This window comes from Carcharhinus amblyrhynchos, chromosome 2 (assembly GCF_965287045.1).
Source record: "Carcharhinus amblyrhynchos chromosome 2, sCarAmb.v2.hapA, whole genome shotgun sequence".
Taxonomy (NCBI): Eukaryota; Metazoa; Chordata; class Chondrichthyes; order Carcharhiniformes; family Carcharhinidae; genus Carcharhinus; species Carcharhinus amblyrhynchos.
Genome location: NC_137325.1, coordinates 136,348,436 through 136,367,132, shown reverse-complemented (window position 1 = coordinate 136,367,132; position 18,697 = coordinate 136,348,436). Strand labels below are relative to the sequence as shown.

General features: G+C 44.4%; 1 protein-coding gene across 4 annotated transcripts in view; it reads left to right on the top strand.

Annotated features, from left to right (window-relative positions):
• galnt11 (UDP-N-acetyl-alpha-D-galactosamine:polypeptide N-acetylgalactosaminyltransferase 11 (GalNAc-T11)) overlaps window positions 1-18,697 on the top strand; it is a 103,362-nt gene that overhangs the window by 34,588 nt on the left and 50,077 nt on the right. For 2 of the 4 annotated variants that reach the window (XM_080213102.1, XM_080213076.1), the window contains exons 2-3: window positions 1,355-1,710; window positions 8,170-8,293. In XM_080213102.1, the coding sequence (XP_080069228.1) occupies window positions 1,428-1,710; window positions 8,170-8,293 (407 nt within the window). In that variant the 5' untranslated portion in view covers window positions 1,355-1,427. Of the gene's footprint in view, window positions 1-1,115; window positions 1,212-1,354; window positions 1,711-8,169; window positions 8,294-18,697 lie in introns of those variants that run through there. The other 2 variants (XM_080213085.1, XM_080213093.1) reach the window with 2 other exon arrangements.

Here is an 18,697-nt window from a genome sequence, read left to right as displayed (position 1 = left end):
GTTCTGCCGACAATTTGTTTTGGACTGTCACATTGTTAATTCCACAGACCAGACCATCTTGCAACATGTCGGTCAGGATAAGGTGTGTGTGTGTGTGTGTGTGTGTGTGTGTGTGTGTGTGTTGGGGGGGGGGGGGCAGGCAATGCACAATGCTCTGCCAATTTTCACAACCTAGTCAGCCATTTGGTAATGGATTTCCTGGGGGCAGGAGTTCGCCCTGTTGTGTTAAAGTGATATCTCCCTAGTATTATAGAAGGTTTTTGGTCATAGTACCTTTTAATCAAGTCTACCAATTCATTAAAGGTTTTGTAGTCAGGGACATTTGGATAAGTCAGGTTGTTTATTACACTGAAGGTTGGGACCCCACATGCTTGTCAACAGGGTCACTTTCTGCTTCTCATCCCCCTCAATATTGTTAGCTCGACAAAAGCCCTGCGTATTGGGCCCAGTCTTGTATGCATGCATCATAGGCTTCAGGTTTATCAAAGAATGCATTTTTCTTACTGGAGGATTACTCGTCTTGAAAGTAAAGATGGTCCGGAGGGAAGAAAATATCCCACTTATTGCCAATCTTACTGAGACCAGCCTTCTGTCGCAATCACCCTTTATTTACGTTATGTTCTGAATACCGTAGCTACAGAGTGCAGATCAGCGCTGTGTCCTTGGACTGCTGGCCTGAGTGGAGCCAGGTAGTTTTAAACCCACTGCTACTCCTCCCCTATTGGGCAAGCCTCCACGTGCCTAATAAGGAAGATCATATTTTATGAGGCCCATGGGGAGACCTCTTGATGATTCCCCTGTGGCCATCATAACAGTGGGTTTGCCTGTCCAGTTTTCCTGCTGTTTCTACCAAACTTGGGAGTGATGTAGTGGAAGAAATTCTGTGATATATCTGAGTCCATGTGTTATAGATGCCTGAAGTTGAAGAAACAACATTTTCATCGGAAAATTCTGTTAATAATTGATCTTTTCTATGCTAATCCTCTTTCCAATGGACTTTGTTCAGTAACCCTCTCAGTACTCAAATGGGGTATTCTGCATTGATTGAGCTCTCCACACTCGGACATAAAGGTTCGATTGTTGAAGCAAGATAAGATCATTAACAAGTCTTTTGATATTCACAATTTTTTTTCAGTGGAAATGTATCCAAATTGCTTAAAGTGCACCTAAAGATGCTGTGTAAATGTAGTTTGTTAATATATTTTAAGCAGGTACTATCCATATTATAATATTGACAGTGCTTCATCTTTTATATTAGAATTAATTCTTTTTGTAATGCCTGATGATTAGTCCCAAAATAATTTTCCTGCAGCTGCTGATGTGTGAGGAAGCTACTAACTGTTCCCTTCTCCAGCAGGCTAACCGGTTTGACTTTGTGCGTTGGTTCAGAGAAATGAAAATGGGCCTCTAACAATGCTAGGGATACCATGGGCAGTGTCACGCTACGCTACTTCTGCTACGGGTGCCTCTTCACATCCGTGACCTGGTCAGTACTCCTGTTCATCTATTTCAACTTGAACAACGAAGGCTACACTTTCAGCAATGTGCCCTTCCCGGGGAGCCAGTGGGCACAGTGGAGATTCCAGCCCCGGCTTACTAAAGGCCCCAAACGACTGCTTGAATCCCAGCAGCAGGGCAGCGCAAGCGACCAGCTTATGAAACACATGCCAAAGAACCCTGAGAAAAAATTGACGCTGTCTTCAGAATTAGGTGAGTCACTTGTTACCACTAGGTTAGTCATGTTGTATTGGCTATGTTACTTTTCTGAAATAGAAGCACTTTGTAAATACTTCAAAGTACAAACCAGTGCAATGCCTCCTCCTCAGAAACCAACAATAGGTAGGTTTCTCAGGAAAAGCCTCTCTGGGGAGCCAGGAGGATCAGGACTGCTTCACAATCCTCATAGTTTTTGTCATTTGTTCATGGGATGGGGCATTGCTGGTTGGACCAGCAGTTTTTGCTCATTCCCAGTTGCCCTTGAATTGGGTGGTTTGCTAGGCCATATTAGAGGGCATTTAACCACATTACTGTGGATGTGGTGTAACATGTAGGCCAGGCCAAGTAACAATAACAGATTTTCTTCCCTAAAAGACATTAGTGAAACCCCCCTCTCCCTGCAAGCCTTGTCCGATTCACCTCCCACACCACTCCCCCATCCCAAAATTTGAGGGTAGTTGTTAGCATCCTAAAAGTGATTTTCCACATGTGTTGGGCTGCCGCAACTCCAGCTCACCCCAACAGTGTAGGTGGAAACCAATTGCTCTGTGACCTTTTGCTCCCAATTCAGCTGCACACTCCTCCTGGCCAGCCTGCGATTGACCTGCAATGGACTCTGATTAATTTCTATCCCATTGTCTTGTACTTTCAAAAATCACATTTCAACTCAGTAGTAAACATGCCATCTAAAATAGTAATCTGCAGTCCACAGTAATATTGGCATTGGATGTATGGATTCAATTACCTTGAAATTAATCTATTCAAATAATGGTGGATGAATGTTTAATGTGACCCTATGAAATTCCTGTATGTATGTTATGATCATTGAGTCATAGAGGTTTACAGCATGGAAAGAGGCCCTTTGACCTAACTTGTCCATGCCGCCTTTTGTTTTAAACCGCTCAGCTAGTCCCAATTGCTTGCTTTTGGTCCATATCCCTCGATACCCATTCTTACCCATGTACTTGTCTAAATGCTTTTTAAAAGACAAAATTATTACCGCCTTTGCTACTACCTCTGACAGCTCATTCCAGACACTTACCACCCTCTGTGTGAAAAAATTGCCCCTCTGGATCCTTGTACCTCTCCTCTCTCACCTTAAATCTATGCCCTCTAGGTTTAGACTCCCTTACTTTGGGAAAAGATATTGACTATCTAGCTGATCTATGCCCCACATCATTTTGTTGATCTCTATAAGATCATCCCTCAGCCTCCTATGTTCCAGAGAAAAAAGCCCTAGTCTATCCAACCTCTCCTTATAACTCAAACCATCAATTCCCTAGTACCCTAGTAAATCTTTTCCGCACTCTTTCTAGTTTAACAGTATCCTTTCTATAATAGACCAGAACTGTAAACAGTGTTCCAAGTGTGGCATCACCAATATCTTGTATAACTTCAACAAGATATCCCAACTCCTGTATTCAATGTTCTAATCAATGAAATCTGCACACCTTTTGACTGTAGAAGAAAACTGGAGCACCTGTAGGAAACCCACGCAGACAAAGGGAGAATGTGTAAACTCCACACAGACAGCGATGCACGGCCGGAATTGAACCTGTGTCCCAGCGCTAACCACTGTGTCACTACGCCATTTGAGATGTAATAGCATGCAATCATATGATGCGAAGTACAGTTCTTAGATAGCGTTCCACAGCTAAGAATCATGAGGCTCTGGGGGAAAGAAAACCCTCCTCTGGAAAGTTTGTAGTGAAATTTTGCATTTGGAAATTTGCCATGGAAGATGAAACTTGTCGCTATTACTGTAAACATTTGAAGAGTCCAGTTACTGAAGAGTTAACTTCAATTGTTTTTCAGGGATGACTTATTTTAAGGCTTTCAGCTGTGTTGTAATAAGTAATCCTTTTAAAATGGTATATTCTTTCATCTGCAGATGTACTTCGCAAAAACTGCTTTATGTCAAGAGTAGTTGAGCAGGTTTGTAATTGCAACAATAAACCATACAGATTATAGGGAAAATATGTACTGGGTAAAAAGTTGTTGATATAATGCCATGATAGTGGGGGTCCACGGGTGCTATTCGGATTGGCGGATGGTGACTAGTGGAGTGCCCCAGGGGTCGGTGCTGGGGCCTCAGCTTTTTACCATTTATATAGATGATCTGGAGGAGGGAACCGAGTGTAGGGTGTCGAAATTTGCGGATGACACCAAGATTGGGGGAACGGCAAATTGTGCGGAGGGTGTGGAGAGTCTGCAGAAGGATCTAGATAGGCTGGGCGAATGGGCCAGGAAATGGCAAATGGAATTTAATGTTGGCAAGTGTGAGGTGGTCCACTTTGGTAGGAAGAATGGTAGGAAGGACTATTGCTTACGGGGCGAAAAACTGCAGCAGGCGACGGTGCAGAGGGACCTCGGGGTGCTTGTGCATGAGTCGCAAAAACCCAGCTTGCAGGTGCAGCAGGTGGTCAGGAAGGCGAATGGGATGCTGGCCTTCATAGCGAAGGGGATTGAATATAAAAGTAGGGAGGTCTTGCTGCAGCTGTATAGGGCATTGGTGAGGCCGCAGCTGGAGTACTGTGTGCAGTTTTGGGCGCCGCACCTGCGCAAAGACATTTTGGCCTTGGAGGGAGTGCAGAGGACGTTTACTAGGCTGATACCGGAGTTGAGGGGGTTGAACTATGAGGAGAGGCTGAATAAACTAGGCTTGTACTCGTTGGAGTTTAGAAGAATGAGGGGAGATCTCATTGAGACGTATAAGATGATGAATGGGATGGATAGGATAGAGGTGGAGAGACTCTTCCCACTGAAAAAAGACAGTAGGACTAGGGGGCACAGCCTCAAGATAAAGGGGGGGCGTTTTAGAACGGAGTTGAGGAGGAACTTCTTCACTCAAAGGGTGGTGAATCTCTGGAATTCTCTACCCGTTGAAGTGGTGGAGGCTGCCTCGCTAAATATTTTCAAGAAGCGGGTTGATGGGTTTTTGATAAGAGAGGGGATTAAGGGTTATGGGGAGAGGGCGGGAAAGTGGAACTGAGCCACGACAGATCAGCCATGATCTTATTGAATGGCGGGGCAGGCTCGAAGGGCTAGATGGCCTACTCCTGCTCCTATTTCTTATGTTCTTATGTTCTTATGAAAGGCCAGATGGCCTAGTCCTGCTCCTATTTCTTATGTTCTTATATGGTAGAGACCTTACTTTAGTTGTATGCTATTTAATTTGGGATAGATTTTCTGCTTAATTCCGTGACAACTGTGGCTCAATTGGTAGCATTCTCCCAACTGAATCACAAGGTTCAAGTCTCATCCCAAAATTTAAGCACAAAAATCGGAGCTGACATTCCAGTGCAGTTCCAAGGGGATGCTGCATTATTGGAAGTGGCGTCTTTCAGATTAAATGTTCGACCAAGGCCCTGTTTGCCTTCTCAGGTGGACACGAACAATCCCAGGGCCATATTTGCAGAAGAGCAGGGGGTGATTTTCAGCCCACATTTTCGTCAGAGAGAACGGAGTCGTGGGTGGAAAATCGGAGTATCGGGAAACGCCATCTCTCTGAAGATATTGTTTCTTGATTTTCCATGCCTCTCATTGGTAACATCATGTAGTTCATACCCACAAAGGGCAAGAACTTCATTTTAGTGGATTTTAATGGGCCAGCCCCCCTAACTGAATGTTGAAACCTTGCCTGCATAGCATAATATCAGTGAGGTTTATTGCAGGTTTTGAAGTACAAGATTCATTCAAAGGAATCCCAGGGGCACAAAGGTGAGTGTAGCTGGTGTGGGGCAGAGTCCTTACTCTGACCCCGGCACAGACGCGGGGAGGAGGGGGGCCCCCAATGACAATACTGAGGGTGGGGGGGTTCAGATGGAGTGGAGGATCCCCCAATACCTTCGTGGTTGGGGAAGGTGGGAGGAGTTCCACCTCAGTGCTGAACAGGGCACTCTTTAAAGATAGTGCCCCAACATCAGGTCCTGCCCTGCCAGAGTGATGCTGTTAACCTCACCCACTCATTTTTGGTCTGGAGCGAAAACTGGGCAGTGCAACTGAAGAACTACACACTGGTTTTTCAGTCTGAGCCTAATACAAAATATAGTGAGATTCCGCCTGTTATCTGCAGCGTTCTGGCCAAAATGTATCCCTTAGTTAGCATCACAAAAACATTAACTGGTCATTATCACATTGCTGCTTGTGACAGCCAGCTGTGTGCAAACTGTCTGTCACATTTCCTGCAGTATAACAATGACTACACTTCAGAAATTACTTCATTAGTTGTACTTGTAGTGCTTTGAGGTGTCACATCGTCATGAAAAGTGCTTCATAAATGTGAGTCTTTCTTATTGATCGAGTAGACATGAAGTCTAGCTCTGCATTACACCTGTCATGTCTTGGGTATCATTACTATAGAGGATAAAAGACTTCCAGCCCAAACTTAATTTATCGATCCAGCAACACCCCACCATTCCCTTCCTTAAGCTTGTAACTGTTTTTAAGATGTAAAATAATATAATAAATTCAGTAAATATGGCAGTGGACAGAGTCATTGCAGATGGAATTTAATTTGACAAATGCAAATTATTGTATGGAGATAAAAGCAAGTAAAAGATTAGTATTTTGAGTATGTAACCTTTCATGAGATCACATATCTGAAACGTTAACTCCGTCTTTCTCTTCACAGATGCTGTCTGGCATGCTGAGTATTTCCAGCATTTTCTATCTTTATTTCCAAGGATTTAACATTTGTAGCCTTTTGGTTTTGTACTTTATTGGATGCTGGAAGAAATTTGTTCTTCAAATAGCTGAGATGAAATCAAAATTTAGCTAGGGATCAGCCATGGTCCCCTGTGAGTCAGAAGATTGTAGGTTCAAGTTCCACTATGGCATCTTCAGCTGATACTCCAGTCCAATACTGCTGCACAGTCATGGACATCATTATTTGAGTGAAGGATTAATTAAGGCCCTGTCTGCCAGCTCAAGTGGATGTGAAAGATACCATTTTGAAGAAGAACAGGGGAGTGCACTGAGCCCTATAATTGCCTGGAACCTGGTAATCCTGAACCATTTCAATATAGCCTCTATCCCTGCTGCAGAACAATATGATAAGCTGAAACCAGAACACATTCTTTATTTTTATTCTTTTGACAGGATATGGGTATTCCTTGCATAGCCAGCATTTATTTCCCATTTCTAATGAAAATGGTGGTAAACTACCTTCTTAAACTGCTGCAGTCCATGTGCTGCAGGGACACCCACAGGTCTGTTAGGAATTCCAAGATTTTGACTCAGCAGCAGTGGAAGAATAGCAATATAGTTCCAGGTCAGTATAGTGTGTGACTTGGAAGAAAACCTACAAGCGATGGTGTTCCCATGAATCAGCTGCCCATGTCCTTCCAGATTGTAGAGGATGTGGGCTTGAAAGGTGCTGTTCACCGAACCTTGGTGAGTTGCTGCAGTGTACCTTGTAAATGGTATATACTGCTGCCACTGTGCGTTGGTGGTAGAGGGGGTGCCAATCAAGTTGGTTTCTTTATTCTGGTTGATGCCCATCTTCTTGAGTGTTGTTGGGGATGTACTTTTACAAGCAAGTGGAGAGTATTCTATCACATTCTTTGTGTCTTGTAGTTAGTGGACAGGCTTTGGGGATTTAGGAGGTGAGTTACTCTTGGTAGAATTTCAAGAATATCAATATCCTGGGGATTAACATTGATCGAAAGCTGAATTGGACGAGCCATATAAATACTGTGGGTGCAAGAGCTTGTCCAATTGTTAATCCCCAAGATGTTTATAGTGGGGAAATCAGCATTGGTAATGCCATTGAATGTTAAGGGGGAATGATGGGAGTCTGTCTTGTTGGTATTAGTCATTGCCTGGCTTTTGTATGACACAAAAGCTCCATGATGATGTAGCCTTTCAGAGTTCATTGCTTTTAAACTAATTTAGCTCTTACTCTCAAATCAAAACATCTCGTTGGATTTCACTTCATTGTAACCAGTGTCGACATCACACCTCAGGCTCCCCAGTTGAAAAAGCTCACCTGCTGTTGTACGGCCTCATCTGTTTAGCTGTTAACTCGTTTAGTCAGCATGGCCCCAATTTTCTGAGTGTAATAAACTCTAGCCTATTTTAGTTGCATTTACAACAGTTAAACATTAATCTTTCCAGAATTAAACATTACCTCTAAAATGTCATCACAGCATATGGATATAAATCTCTATTCCTATAGACAAGGTAGTAATATCTCTGCTGAAATGCTGAGGCCCCAATATTCCTGGGGAACAGATCACATCCCGTCATTCAGAAACTGTTATCTTTATCCCTACTCAATGGATAGGATTTTCTGCTCCCTCATGGCATGCTTTGCAGGACTGCAATCGACCCGCCATTGACCGGTGGCAAGTTCTTCCAGCCCTGTCGCTGTCATTGAGTTTTCCCGTTTTGCTGATGTGTTAATATAAATGTTCTGATGTACTTATTTTAATAAAAACATTTTTCTTCCAGGTATGATTTTCAATGAAGTAGATCAACAAATTCGGAATGCCGGGTACCAGAAACATGCTTTCAATGTGCTTATCAGTAATCGTTTGGGCTCCAGCAGAGACATCCCTGATACCAGAGACCCAAAGCAAGTTCCTAAATTTTGGTTGTCACCTGATTTAAAGATGCATTTCCACTTGCACCTATGAGTGTGTATGAATACTAAATTCCAAAGATGTCACCACATCTTCATCACCGTCAGATGTGATTTTAATATTGTCCTCCTTGTTGGCTTTTGACCTCTACTTTTACCTCTACTCATTATAAGTCTTCTCGCACGCAATACCATACGCATTTCTGTTCACCTTACCACTCGAATCCTTGGCAACCTGCATTCGCATCAGTTTCAAAACATTCATTCTGAAACATCTCCACCTTTGTAATCTCCTCGAGTCAATGTCCAAGCCTGCATCTCAAGCCGTTTCTGTTGTATGTTAAACATCCCTCCTCCCTCTGCTCTGTCAATGAATTTTCATCCATCCTTTCCCATATTGCTTTCTTCTTTACCTTCAAAATTCTCCTTAACTGTTTGACAGTATCTTCAGCCATCTTCTTGCAGACCTCTTGTTCAAGTCTGACCCCCAACTATGAAGGCCCTTGGACAATTTGGCTGCGTACTATATAAATGCAAATGACTTTATTGTGCAGAAGTGGATATGTAAGTTCGGCAGCGTTTTATCATAATGCATTAGCTCTTTTTGTCACCACAGATGCTGTGGAGATGCTGGTGTTGGACTGGAGTAAACACAAAAAGAAGTCTCACAACATCAGGTTAAAGTCCAATAGGTTTATTTGTTAGCAAACACCACTAGCTTTTGGGGCTTTGCCCCTTCGTCAGGTGAGTGGGGAGTTCTGATCACAATCAGGGCATATAAAGGCACACACACAGTTTCCAGAATGCTGATTAGAATGCAATTACAGCTAATCAAGTCTTAAAGGTGCAGACAATGTGAGTGGAGATAGCATTAAGAATAGATTAAAGAGATGTGTACTGTCTCCAGACAGGACAGTAAGTGAGATGTTGCAAGCCCAGGCAAGTCATGGGAGTTACAAATAGTGTGATATGAACCCAAGATCCCGGTTGAGGCCATCCTCATGTGCGGAACTCGGCTATCCGTTTCTGCTCAGCGACTCTGCGCTGTCATATGTCATGAAGGCCACCTTGGAGAACGTTTACTCGAAGATCAGAGGCCAAATGCCCGTGACTGCTGAAGGGTTCGTCAACAGCAAGAGAACAGTCTTGCCTGGTGATTGTTCAATCATCTGTTGTCGTAGTGTGTGCATGATCTCCCCAATGTACCATATCTCAGGACATCCTTTCCTTTCCTGCAGCGCATCAGGTGGACAACATTGGCCAAGTTGCAAAAGTATGTACCGTGTACCTGGTGGATGGTGCTCTCATGTGAGATGATGGCATCTGTGTTGATGATCTGGCATGTCATGCAGAGGTTGCTGTGGCAGGGTTGTGTGGTGTCATGGTCACTGTTCTCCTGAAGGCTGGGTAGTTTGCTGCGGACAATGGTCTGTTTGAGGTTTCGCGGTTGTTTGAAGGCAAGAAGTGGGGGGTGTGCGGATGGCCTTAGCGAGATGGCCATCTTCATCAATGATATGTTGAAGACTCTGGAGAAGCTGTTGTAGCTTCTCTGCTCCGGGGAAATACTGGATGATGAAGGGTATTCTGTGCACCGTGTCCCATGTTTGTCTTCTGAGGAGGTCGGTGTAGTTTTTCGCTGTGGTGCATCGGAACTGTCAATCCAAAGGTCGAGTGCCATATCCTGTTCCTATGAGGGCATCTTTCAGTGTCTGGAGATGTCTGTTGCGATCCTCCTCATCTGAGCAGATCCTGTGTATATGGAGGGCTTGTTTGTAGGGGATGGCTTTTTTAACATGTTTACGGTGGAAGCTGGAGAAGTGGAGCATCGTGAGGTTATCCGTGGGCTTGCAGTACAGTGAGATGCTGAGGTGACCGTCCTTAATGGGGATGCGTGTGTCCAAGAATGCAACCAATTCTGGAGAATAGTCCATGGTGAGCCTGATGGTGGGATGGAACTTGTTGATGTCATCATATGATTGTTCACCATGAGTCCAAAGGAAGAAACTGTCATCGATGTATCTAGTGTATAGCATCGGTTGAAGCTCCTGTGTGATGAAGAAGTCTTGTTCGAGCCCATGCATGAAGATGTTGGCATTTTGAGGTGCGAATTTGGCCTCGACACCACACAACCCTGCCATAGCAACCTCTGCAAGACATGCAGGATCATTGACACGGATGGCATCATCTCACGTGAGAACACCATCCACCAGGTACACGGTACATACTCTTGCAACTCGGCCAACGTTCTTTATCTGATACGCTGCAGGAAAGGATGTCCCGAGGCATGGTACATTGGGGAAACCATGCAGACGCTATGACAACAAATGATTGGACACCGCTCGACAATCACCAGGCAAGAGTGTTCTCTTCCTGTTGGTGAACACTTCAGCGGTCATGGGCGTTTGGCCTCTGATCTTTGGGTAAATGTTCTCCAAGGCGCCTTCACAACATACGACAGCACAGAGTCCTGAGCAGAAACTGATAGCCAAGTTCTGCACACGTGAGGACGGCCTCATCCGGGATCTTGGGTTCATGTCACACTATTTGTAACCCCCATGACTTGCCTGGGTTGAAACATCTCACTTACTGTCCTGTCTGGAGACAATACTACATATCTGTTTAACCTATTCTTAATGCTATCTCCATTCACATTGTCTGCACCTTTAAGACTTGATTAGTAAAGACTTGCATTCTTATCAGTATTCTATAAACTGAGTGCATGCCTTTATATGCCCTATTTGTGATCAGAACTCCCCACTCACCTGACGAAGGGGCAAAGCCCCGAAAGCTAGTGGCATTTGCTAACAAATAAACCTGTTGGACTTCAATCAGATGTTGAGACTTCTTACTGTGTCCACAGATGCTGCCAGACATGCTAAGTTTTTCCAGCACTTTCTGTTTTTATTTTAAATTAGCCTGGACTTTGGTCACAGTTTTAGGCATTGAGAAAAATCCCAGGGTTGCAATTTCCAGGAGTGATACCACACTGTGAGATAACCCAACTCTGCTGTATATAACGCAAAAATAATGATTATTTTCCCCTCACACCAATTCCCATGTAATGACAATTTGATGCAAGTCATAGTTATTCAAGTTCTGATTCGTGGGAAATAGAAACATAAGAAATAGGAACACTAGAAGGCCACCCAGTCCCTTGAGTCTGCTTCGTCATTCAACTGGATCATGGCTCATCTTTTAACTCAACAATACTTTCTCGCACTATCCCGATATCCCATGATGTCTTTACTTACTGGAAATCTAGCCATAATTCTCAAAGATGGAGCCTCCACAGCCCTTTGCAATAAAGAATTCCAAAAATTCAACACCCTCCCAAGTTAAAAAATTCTTCCTCATCTCAGTCCTAAATAACCTGCCTCTTATTCTGAAACATTGACTGAATCCCCAGCCAGGGGAACATTCTTTCTGCATCTATCCTTGTAGAGCCTTGTAAGAATTTTGCTCTCAATGAGATCACCATTTTCTTTCTTCCCTCCTTTTTTAAAAAGTGGTGTTATATTTTCCATTCTCCAATCTGCAGGGAATATCCCAGAACCTGTAGAATTTTGGAAGATGACCACCAATGCGTCCATTATCCCTATAGCCAGTTCTTTCAACACTCTTGGATGTAGATAATCAGCCCGAGGGGATTTATAAACTTTCAGTCCTATTAATTTATCTAATATGACTTTTTTCACTAATACTAATTTTGTACAAGTTCTCAATTTCACTAGTCACCTCTCCATGAGAACAGATACTATGGGCGGGATTTTCCGTACAACACACCATGTATTTTTGCACAGCAGAGGCAGCCTGCCATTGGCTGGTGGTGGGATCTTCTGGTCCTGCTATTATCAATGGATTTCCTGTTGAAGGCACCTCTCACTGCTGAGAAACGAGTGAGCAGAGGTACACTAATGGTGGGACTGGAAGATCCTGGTCACGTGAATGGTTGGAAGGTACTGACCAGGAATATTAGTTTAGTTTCTCTGCCATTTTTGTATTTCCCCATGACAAATTCTCCTGCCTCTGCTTGTAATGGGTTCACATTTGCCTTTGTTAACCCTTTTTTTACATATTGATAGAAGCTCTATTTTTATGTTTCTCGCTAGCTTACTTTCACATTTTACTTTCTTTTCCTTTAGCAGTTTTTTGCTGAAATCTAAATATCTCCCAGCCCTCAGGCATTAGAACTTATTTTGGCAACTTTTTAGGGCTCTTAGAGTCATAGAGGTTTACAGCATGGAAATAGGCCTTTCGGCCCAATTTGTCCATGCTGCCCTTTTCTTTAAACCCCCTAAACTAATCCCAATTGTCTGCATTTGGCCTGTATCCCTCTATACCCCACTTACCCATGTAACTATCTAAGTGTTTTTTTAAAAGACAAAATTGTACCTGCCTCTACTACTACCTCTGGCAGCTTGTCCCAGACACTCACCACCCTTTGTATGAAGAAATTGCCCCTCTGGACACTTTTGTATCTCTCCCCTCTCACCTTAAACCTATGCCCTCTAGTTTTAGACTCCCCTACCTCTGGGAAAAGATACTGACTATCTAGCTGATCTGTGCCCCTCAGTATTTTATGGACTTCTATAAAATCACCACTCAGCCTTCTATGCTCCAGAGAAAAAAGTCCTAGTCTATCCAGCCTCTCCTTATAACTCAAACCATCAAGTCCCAGTAGCATCCTAGCAAATCTCTTCAGCACTCTTTCTAGTTTAATAATATCTTTTCTGTAATCGGGTGACCAGAACTGTACACAGTATTCCAATTGTAGCCATACCAATGTCTTGTACAACTTCACAAGATGTGCCAACTCCTGTATTCAATGTTCTGACAGGTGAAACCAAGCATGTTGAATGCCTTCACCATTCTGTCCACCTGTGGCTTCACTTTCAAGGAGCTATGAACATGTATCCTAGATCTCTTTGTTCTGTAACTCTCTCTAACGCCCTACCATTAACTGAGTAAGTCGTACCCTGGTTCAATCTACCAAAGTGCATCAATTCGCATTCATCTTAATTAAACTTAATTCTCTCTTAACTCTACTCCTACACCCCCTGTATTCTTCAAGGGATTCACTTGATCCCAGCTGCCTATGCATGTCATGTGCCTCTTTCTTCTTCTTGACCAGAGCTTCAATATCCCAAGTCATCCAGGATTCCCTACTTCTGCCAGCCTTGCCTTTCAGTGTAAGAGGAATGTGCTTACCCTGAACCCTGGTTAAGACATTTTTGAAAGCCTCCCACTTACCAGATGCCCCTTCACCTTCCCGCAGACTCCCCCAATGAGCTATGAGGAGACGCTGAATAAACTAGGCTTGTACTCGTTAGAGTTTAGAAGAATGAGGGGAGATCTCATTGAGATGTATAAGATGATGAATGGGATGGATAGGATAGAGGTGGAGAGACTCTTCCCGCGCAGAAAGGATAGTAGGACTAGGGGGCACAGCCTCAAGATAAAGGGGGGGTGGTTTAGAACGGAGTTGAGGAGGAACTTCTTCACTCAAAGGGTGGTGAATCTCTGGAATTCTCTGCCCGTTGAAGTGGTGGAGGCTGCCTCGCTAAATATTTTTAAGACGCGGGCTGATGGGTTTTTGATAAGCGAGGGGATTAAGGGTTATGGGGAGAGGGCGGGAATGTGGAACTGAGCCACGACAGATCAGCCATGATCTTATTGAATGGCGGGGCAGGCTCGAAGGGCTAGATGGCCTACTCCTGCTCCTATTTCTTATGTTCTTATGTTCTTATACCATCAAAATTGGCTTTGCCCCAATTTAGAATTTTAATTTTTGGGCCAGACCTATCATTCTCCATGACTATCTTAAAACTAACAGAATTATGGTCACTGGTCCCAAAGTGATCCCTCACTAACACTTCTGTCACCTGCCATTCCTTATTTCCCAAGAGGAGGTCAAGTTTTGCCCCCTCTCTAATTGGCCATCCTCATATTGAATGAGAAATTCCTCCTGAATACAGTCAACAAATTTCTCTCCATCCAACCCTCTAATACTATAGCTGTCCCATAGTTGGGAAAGTTAAAATCTCCTACTATTATCACCCTATTTTTCTTGGAGCTATCTGTAATCTCCTTACATATTTGCTCCTCAATTTTCCGCCAACTATTTGGAGATCTATCGTACAAGATTATGAAGGGAATAAATAAGATAGAAGCAGGGAAGTTGTTTCCACTGGTGGGTGAAACTAGAACTAGTGGGCATAACCTTAAAATAAAGGGTAGCAGATTTAGGACTGAGCTGAGGAGGAACATCTTCACACAAAGAGTTGTGAATCTTTGGAATTCCCTGCCCAGTGAAGCAGTTGAGGTTACCTCATTGAATGTTTTTAAGGCAAGGTTAGGTACATTTTTGAACAGTAAAGGAATTAAGGTGAGCGGGTGGGTGAGTGGAGCTGAGTCCATGAAAAGATCAGCCATGATCTTATTGAATGGTGGAACAGGCTTGAGGGACTAGATGGCCTACTCCTGCTCCTTGTTCTTGTGTTCTTACAACCCAACCAAAGTGATTTCCCCCTTCTTATTTCTCAGTTCTACCCATATTTACTGAACAAATTTACTGGAGTTCTATGAGGATGTGTCTAGGGCGGTGGATAGAGGAGAGCCGGTGGATGTGGTCTTTCTGGATTTTCAGAAGGCGTTTGATAAGGTACCTCACAAGAGGTTACTGCAGAAGGTCAGAGGACATGGAGTTGGGGGTAGGGTGTTAGCGTGGATAGAGGATTGGTTGTCAAATAGGAGGCAGAGAGTGGGGGTCAATGGGTGCTATTCGGATTGGCGGTTGGTGACTAGTGGGGTGCCCCAGGGGTCGGTGCTGGGGCCTCAGCTATTTACCATTTATATAGATGATCTGGAGGAGGGAACCGAGTGTAGGGTGTCGAAATTTGCTGATGACACCAAGACTGGGGGAAAGGCAAATTGTGCGGAGGGTGTGGAGAGTCTGCAGAAGGATCTAGATAGGCTGGGCGAATGGGCCAGGAAATGGCAAATGGAATTTAATGTTGGCAAGTGTGAGGTGGTCCACTTTGGTAGGAAGAATGGTAGGAAGGACTATTACTTACGTGGTGAAAAACTGCAGCAGGCGACGGTGCAGAGGGACCTCGGGGTCCTTGTGCATGAGTCGCAAAAACCCAGCCTGCAGGTGCAGCAGGTGGTCAGGAAGGCGAATGGGATGCTGGCCTTCATAGCGAGGGGGATTGAATATAAAAGTAGGGAGGTCTTGCTGCAGCTGTATAGGGCATTGGTGAGGCCGCAGCTGGAGTACTGTGTGCAGTTTTGGGCGCCGCACCTGCGCAAGGATATTCTGGCCTTGGAGGGAGTGCAGAGGAGGTTTACTAGGCTGATACCGGAGTTGAGGGGGTTGAGCTATGAGGAGAGGCTGAATAAACTAGGCTTGTACTCGTTGGAGTTTAGAAGAATGAGGGGAGATCTCATTGAGACGTATAAGATGATGAATGGGATGGATAGGATAGAGGTGGAGAGACTCTTCCCGCTCAAAAAAGACAGTAGGACTAGGGGGCACAGCCTCAAGATAAAGGGGGCGCGGTTTAGAACGGAGTTGAGGAGGAACTTCTTCACTCAAAGGGTGGTGAATCTCTGGAATTCTCTGCCCGTTGAAGTGGTGGAGGCTGCCTCGCTAAATATTTTTAAGAAGCAGGTTGATGGGTTTTTGATAAGAGAGGGGATTAAGGGTTATGGGGAGAGGGCGGGAAAGTGGAACTGAGCCATGACAGATCAGCCATGATCTTATTGAATGGCGGGGCATGCTCGAAGGGCCAGATGGCCTACTCCTGCTCCTATTTCTTATGTTCTTATGTTCTTATGTTCATATAGACTCAGTAGCCGAACCCTCGGATATATCCCCTCTCAGTATGACCATGATGTTTTCCCTAGTCAAAAATGCAACTCCCCCTCTTCTCTTACCTCTTGTTTTATCTTTCCTATAGCATCTATACCCTGGAACATTGAACTGCCAGTCCTGTTCCTCCCTTAGCCATGTTTCAATGATAGCTATAATATCTAGTTCCACATACCCATCCATGCCTCGAATTCATCTGCCTTGCCCATCAGCCTCTTGCATTGAAATAAACGTAGTTTAATCTGGACTTTCCTTGCTCTCTGTCTTTCTTTTGCCTGATTTGTCTGGTACTAGGATTACTGACACTGCCTTTACTACTAAATGTGCTCTCTTTTATTTCTGTACTGTCCTCAAACTTCTCTTCTGCCTCCCTATTGCTTTGGATCCCATCCCCCTGCCAAACAAGTTTAAACCCTCCCAAGTGGCTCTAGCAGATCTCCCTGCCAGGATGTTAGTCACCCTCCAGTTCGGGTGCAACCCATCCCTCTTGAACAGGTCACCCCTTCCCCAGAAAAGATCCCAATGATCCAAAAATCTAAATCTCTGCCCCCCACATCAGTTCTCAAGCCACGCATTCATCTGCCTAATCTTCCAATTCCTCCTCTCACTAGCACATGACACTGCTAATAGTCCTGAAATTACTACCTCTGAGGTCCTGCACTTTAGCCTTCTGCCTAACTTTCTATATTCACACTTCAGGACCTCATCCCTTTTCCAACCTTTATCGTTGGTACCAGTGTGTACCACAACCTCTGGCTGCTCACTCTCCCCCCACTTTATGAATGTCCTGCAATTGCTCAGAGACATCCTTGAACCTGGTACTAGGGAGGCGATTGTGGCCACAGATTGTGACTCAAACTAGCGAGTGCCCTATTACTACTGTTCGCTTGCTCTTCACCCAATCCTGCTCTACAGCAGAACCAGGTGCGGTGTCACAGATCTGGCTGCTGCTGGTATCTCCCCCGACAGGCTATCCCCTTCAACAGTATCCAGAATGGTATACCTGTTTGAAAGAGAATAGCCACTGGAGATTCCTGCACTACCTGCCTGCCTCTCCTGGTAGTCACCCATCTACCTGAATGAACCTGTGGTGTGACAACCTCCCTGTAACTAGTTTCTATCATGCTCTGCCTCCTGTATGCTCTGCAGTGCATTCACCTGCCACTCCAACTGTACGGTGCGGTCTGTGAGGAGCTGCAGCTGGACACACTTCCTGCAGACAAAGTTGTCAGGGAGACTAGATTGCTCCCTAATTTCCCACATCTGGCAGGAGGAACGTTACTGCCCTAACTGCCATATTGCCCCTATACATGTACAAGGATGAAAGAATCTGAACTCACCTTTCCCTTGCTTGTGGTTGTCTCGCCAACATTTTGTTTGGTTAGAGGAGGGGCCCAAGGATCTAATTCGTTTGATGTAATTCAATCCTTTACTCCTCTTGTTCGTGATGGTTGGATCATTTTTCTGCTGAAATTGTGCCCTTCAAAGGAATGTAAATTTGTTTAAAATGCACCTAGCTTGCACGTCTTTCGGGCTGTGGAAAGGAAACCCATGCAGACACAGGGAGATCATGCAGACATTGCTTAGGTGCATTAGCCATGCTAAATTCTCCCTCAAACTGACTTATGACTAATAAATAAACTTTAAATAAATTCTGCACAGACAGTGATCCAAGCCAGGAATTTAACCTGGTTCCCCGGCGCTGTGAGGCAGCAGTGCTAACCACTGTCCCACTGTGCCAGCACAATTCCCTGGCATGGTTCACTGCCTCAGGAACACCGATTATCAAAGTCACAAATTACCTCCTGTGGGACTGTGAGAAAAGATAAAATCCCCCCCACCACGAGCTTCTTAACCTGCCTGATGCTTTTGATTTGTTTGACCACACCATTTTCCTCTCTACTATCGTTCAACTAAGTAGGACCGCTATCACCTTTTTCATTCTAAGCTTACTAATCATAGCCAGAGAATCACTTGCAGTGACGTCTCTTCTTGCTCCTGCACTGTTGCCACTTGTCTATCCTTGGGCCCCTCCTGTTTTTCATCTAGATGCTGCATTTTGGCAACATCATCTGAAAGCACAGTGTTTTCACATGTGTGCTAACAACAACCAGTTTCATCTCAACCCTTCCTCTATCAACTCCCTACTGTTGCTGAGTTATGCACTGGATGTGCAGAATTTCTTTCGTTCTCTAGCAACTGATTCCATCCCTCTCCATGGCAGCAGTCTGAGATTAATCTTTTAATTTGCAACTTTTGGTATCACAGTTGACTGAAGTGAGCTTCTGACCACATATTTATGCCATCTCTCAGACCATCTTTTTCCACCTCCATATCATCGCCTGACATTAACCCAGTCTCAGCTGATCTGCTGATGGAACCCTAGTGCGTGTCTTAGTTACTTCTAGGTTTGACCACACCTGGCTGGCCTCCCACATTCTACTCCCTATAAATTTGAGATGATCCAAAATAGTGTTGGCAGTGTGTTAAATTGCACCTAGTCCTGTTCCCCTATCACCCTTCCGCTC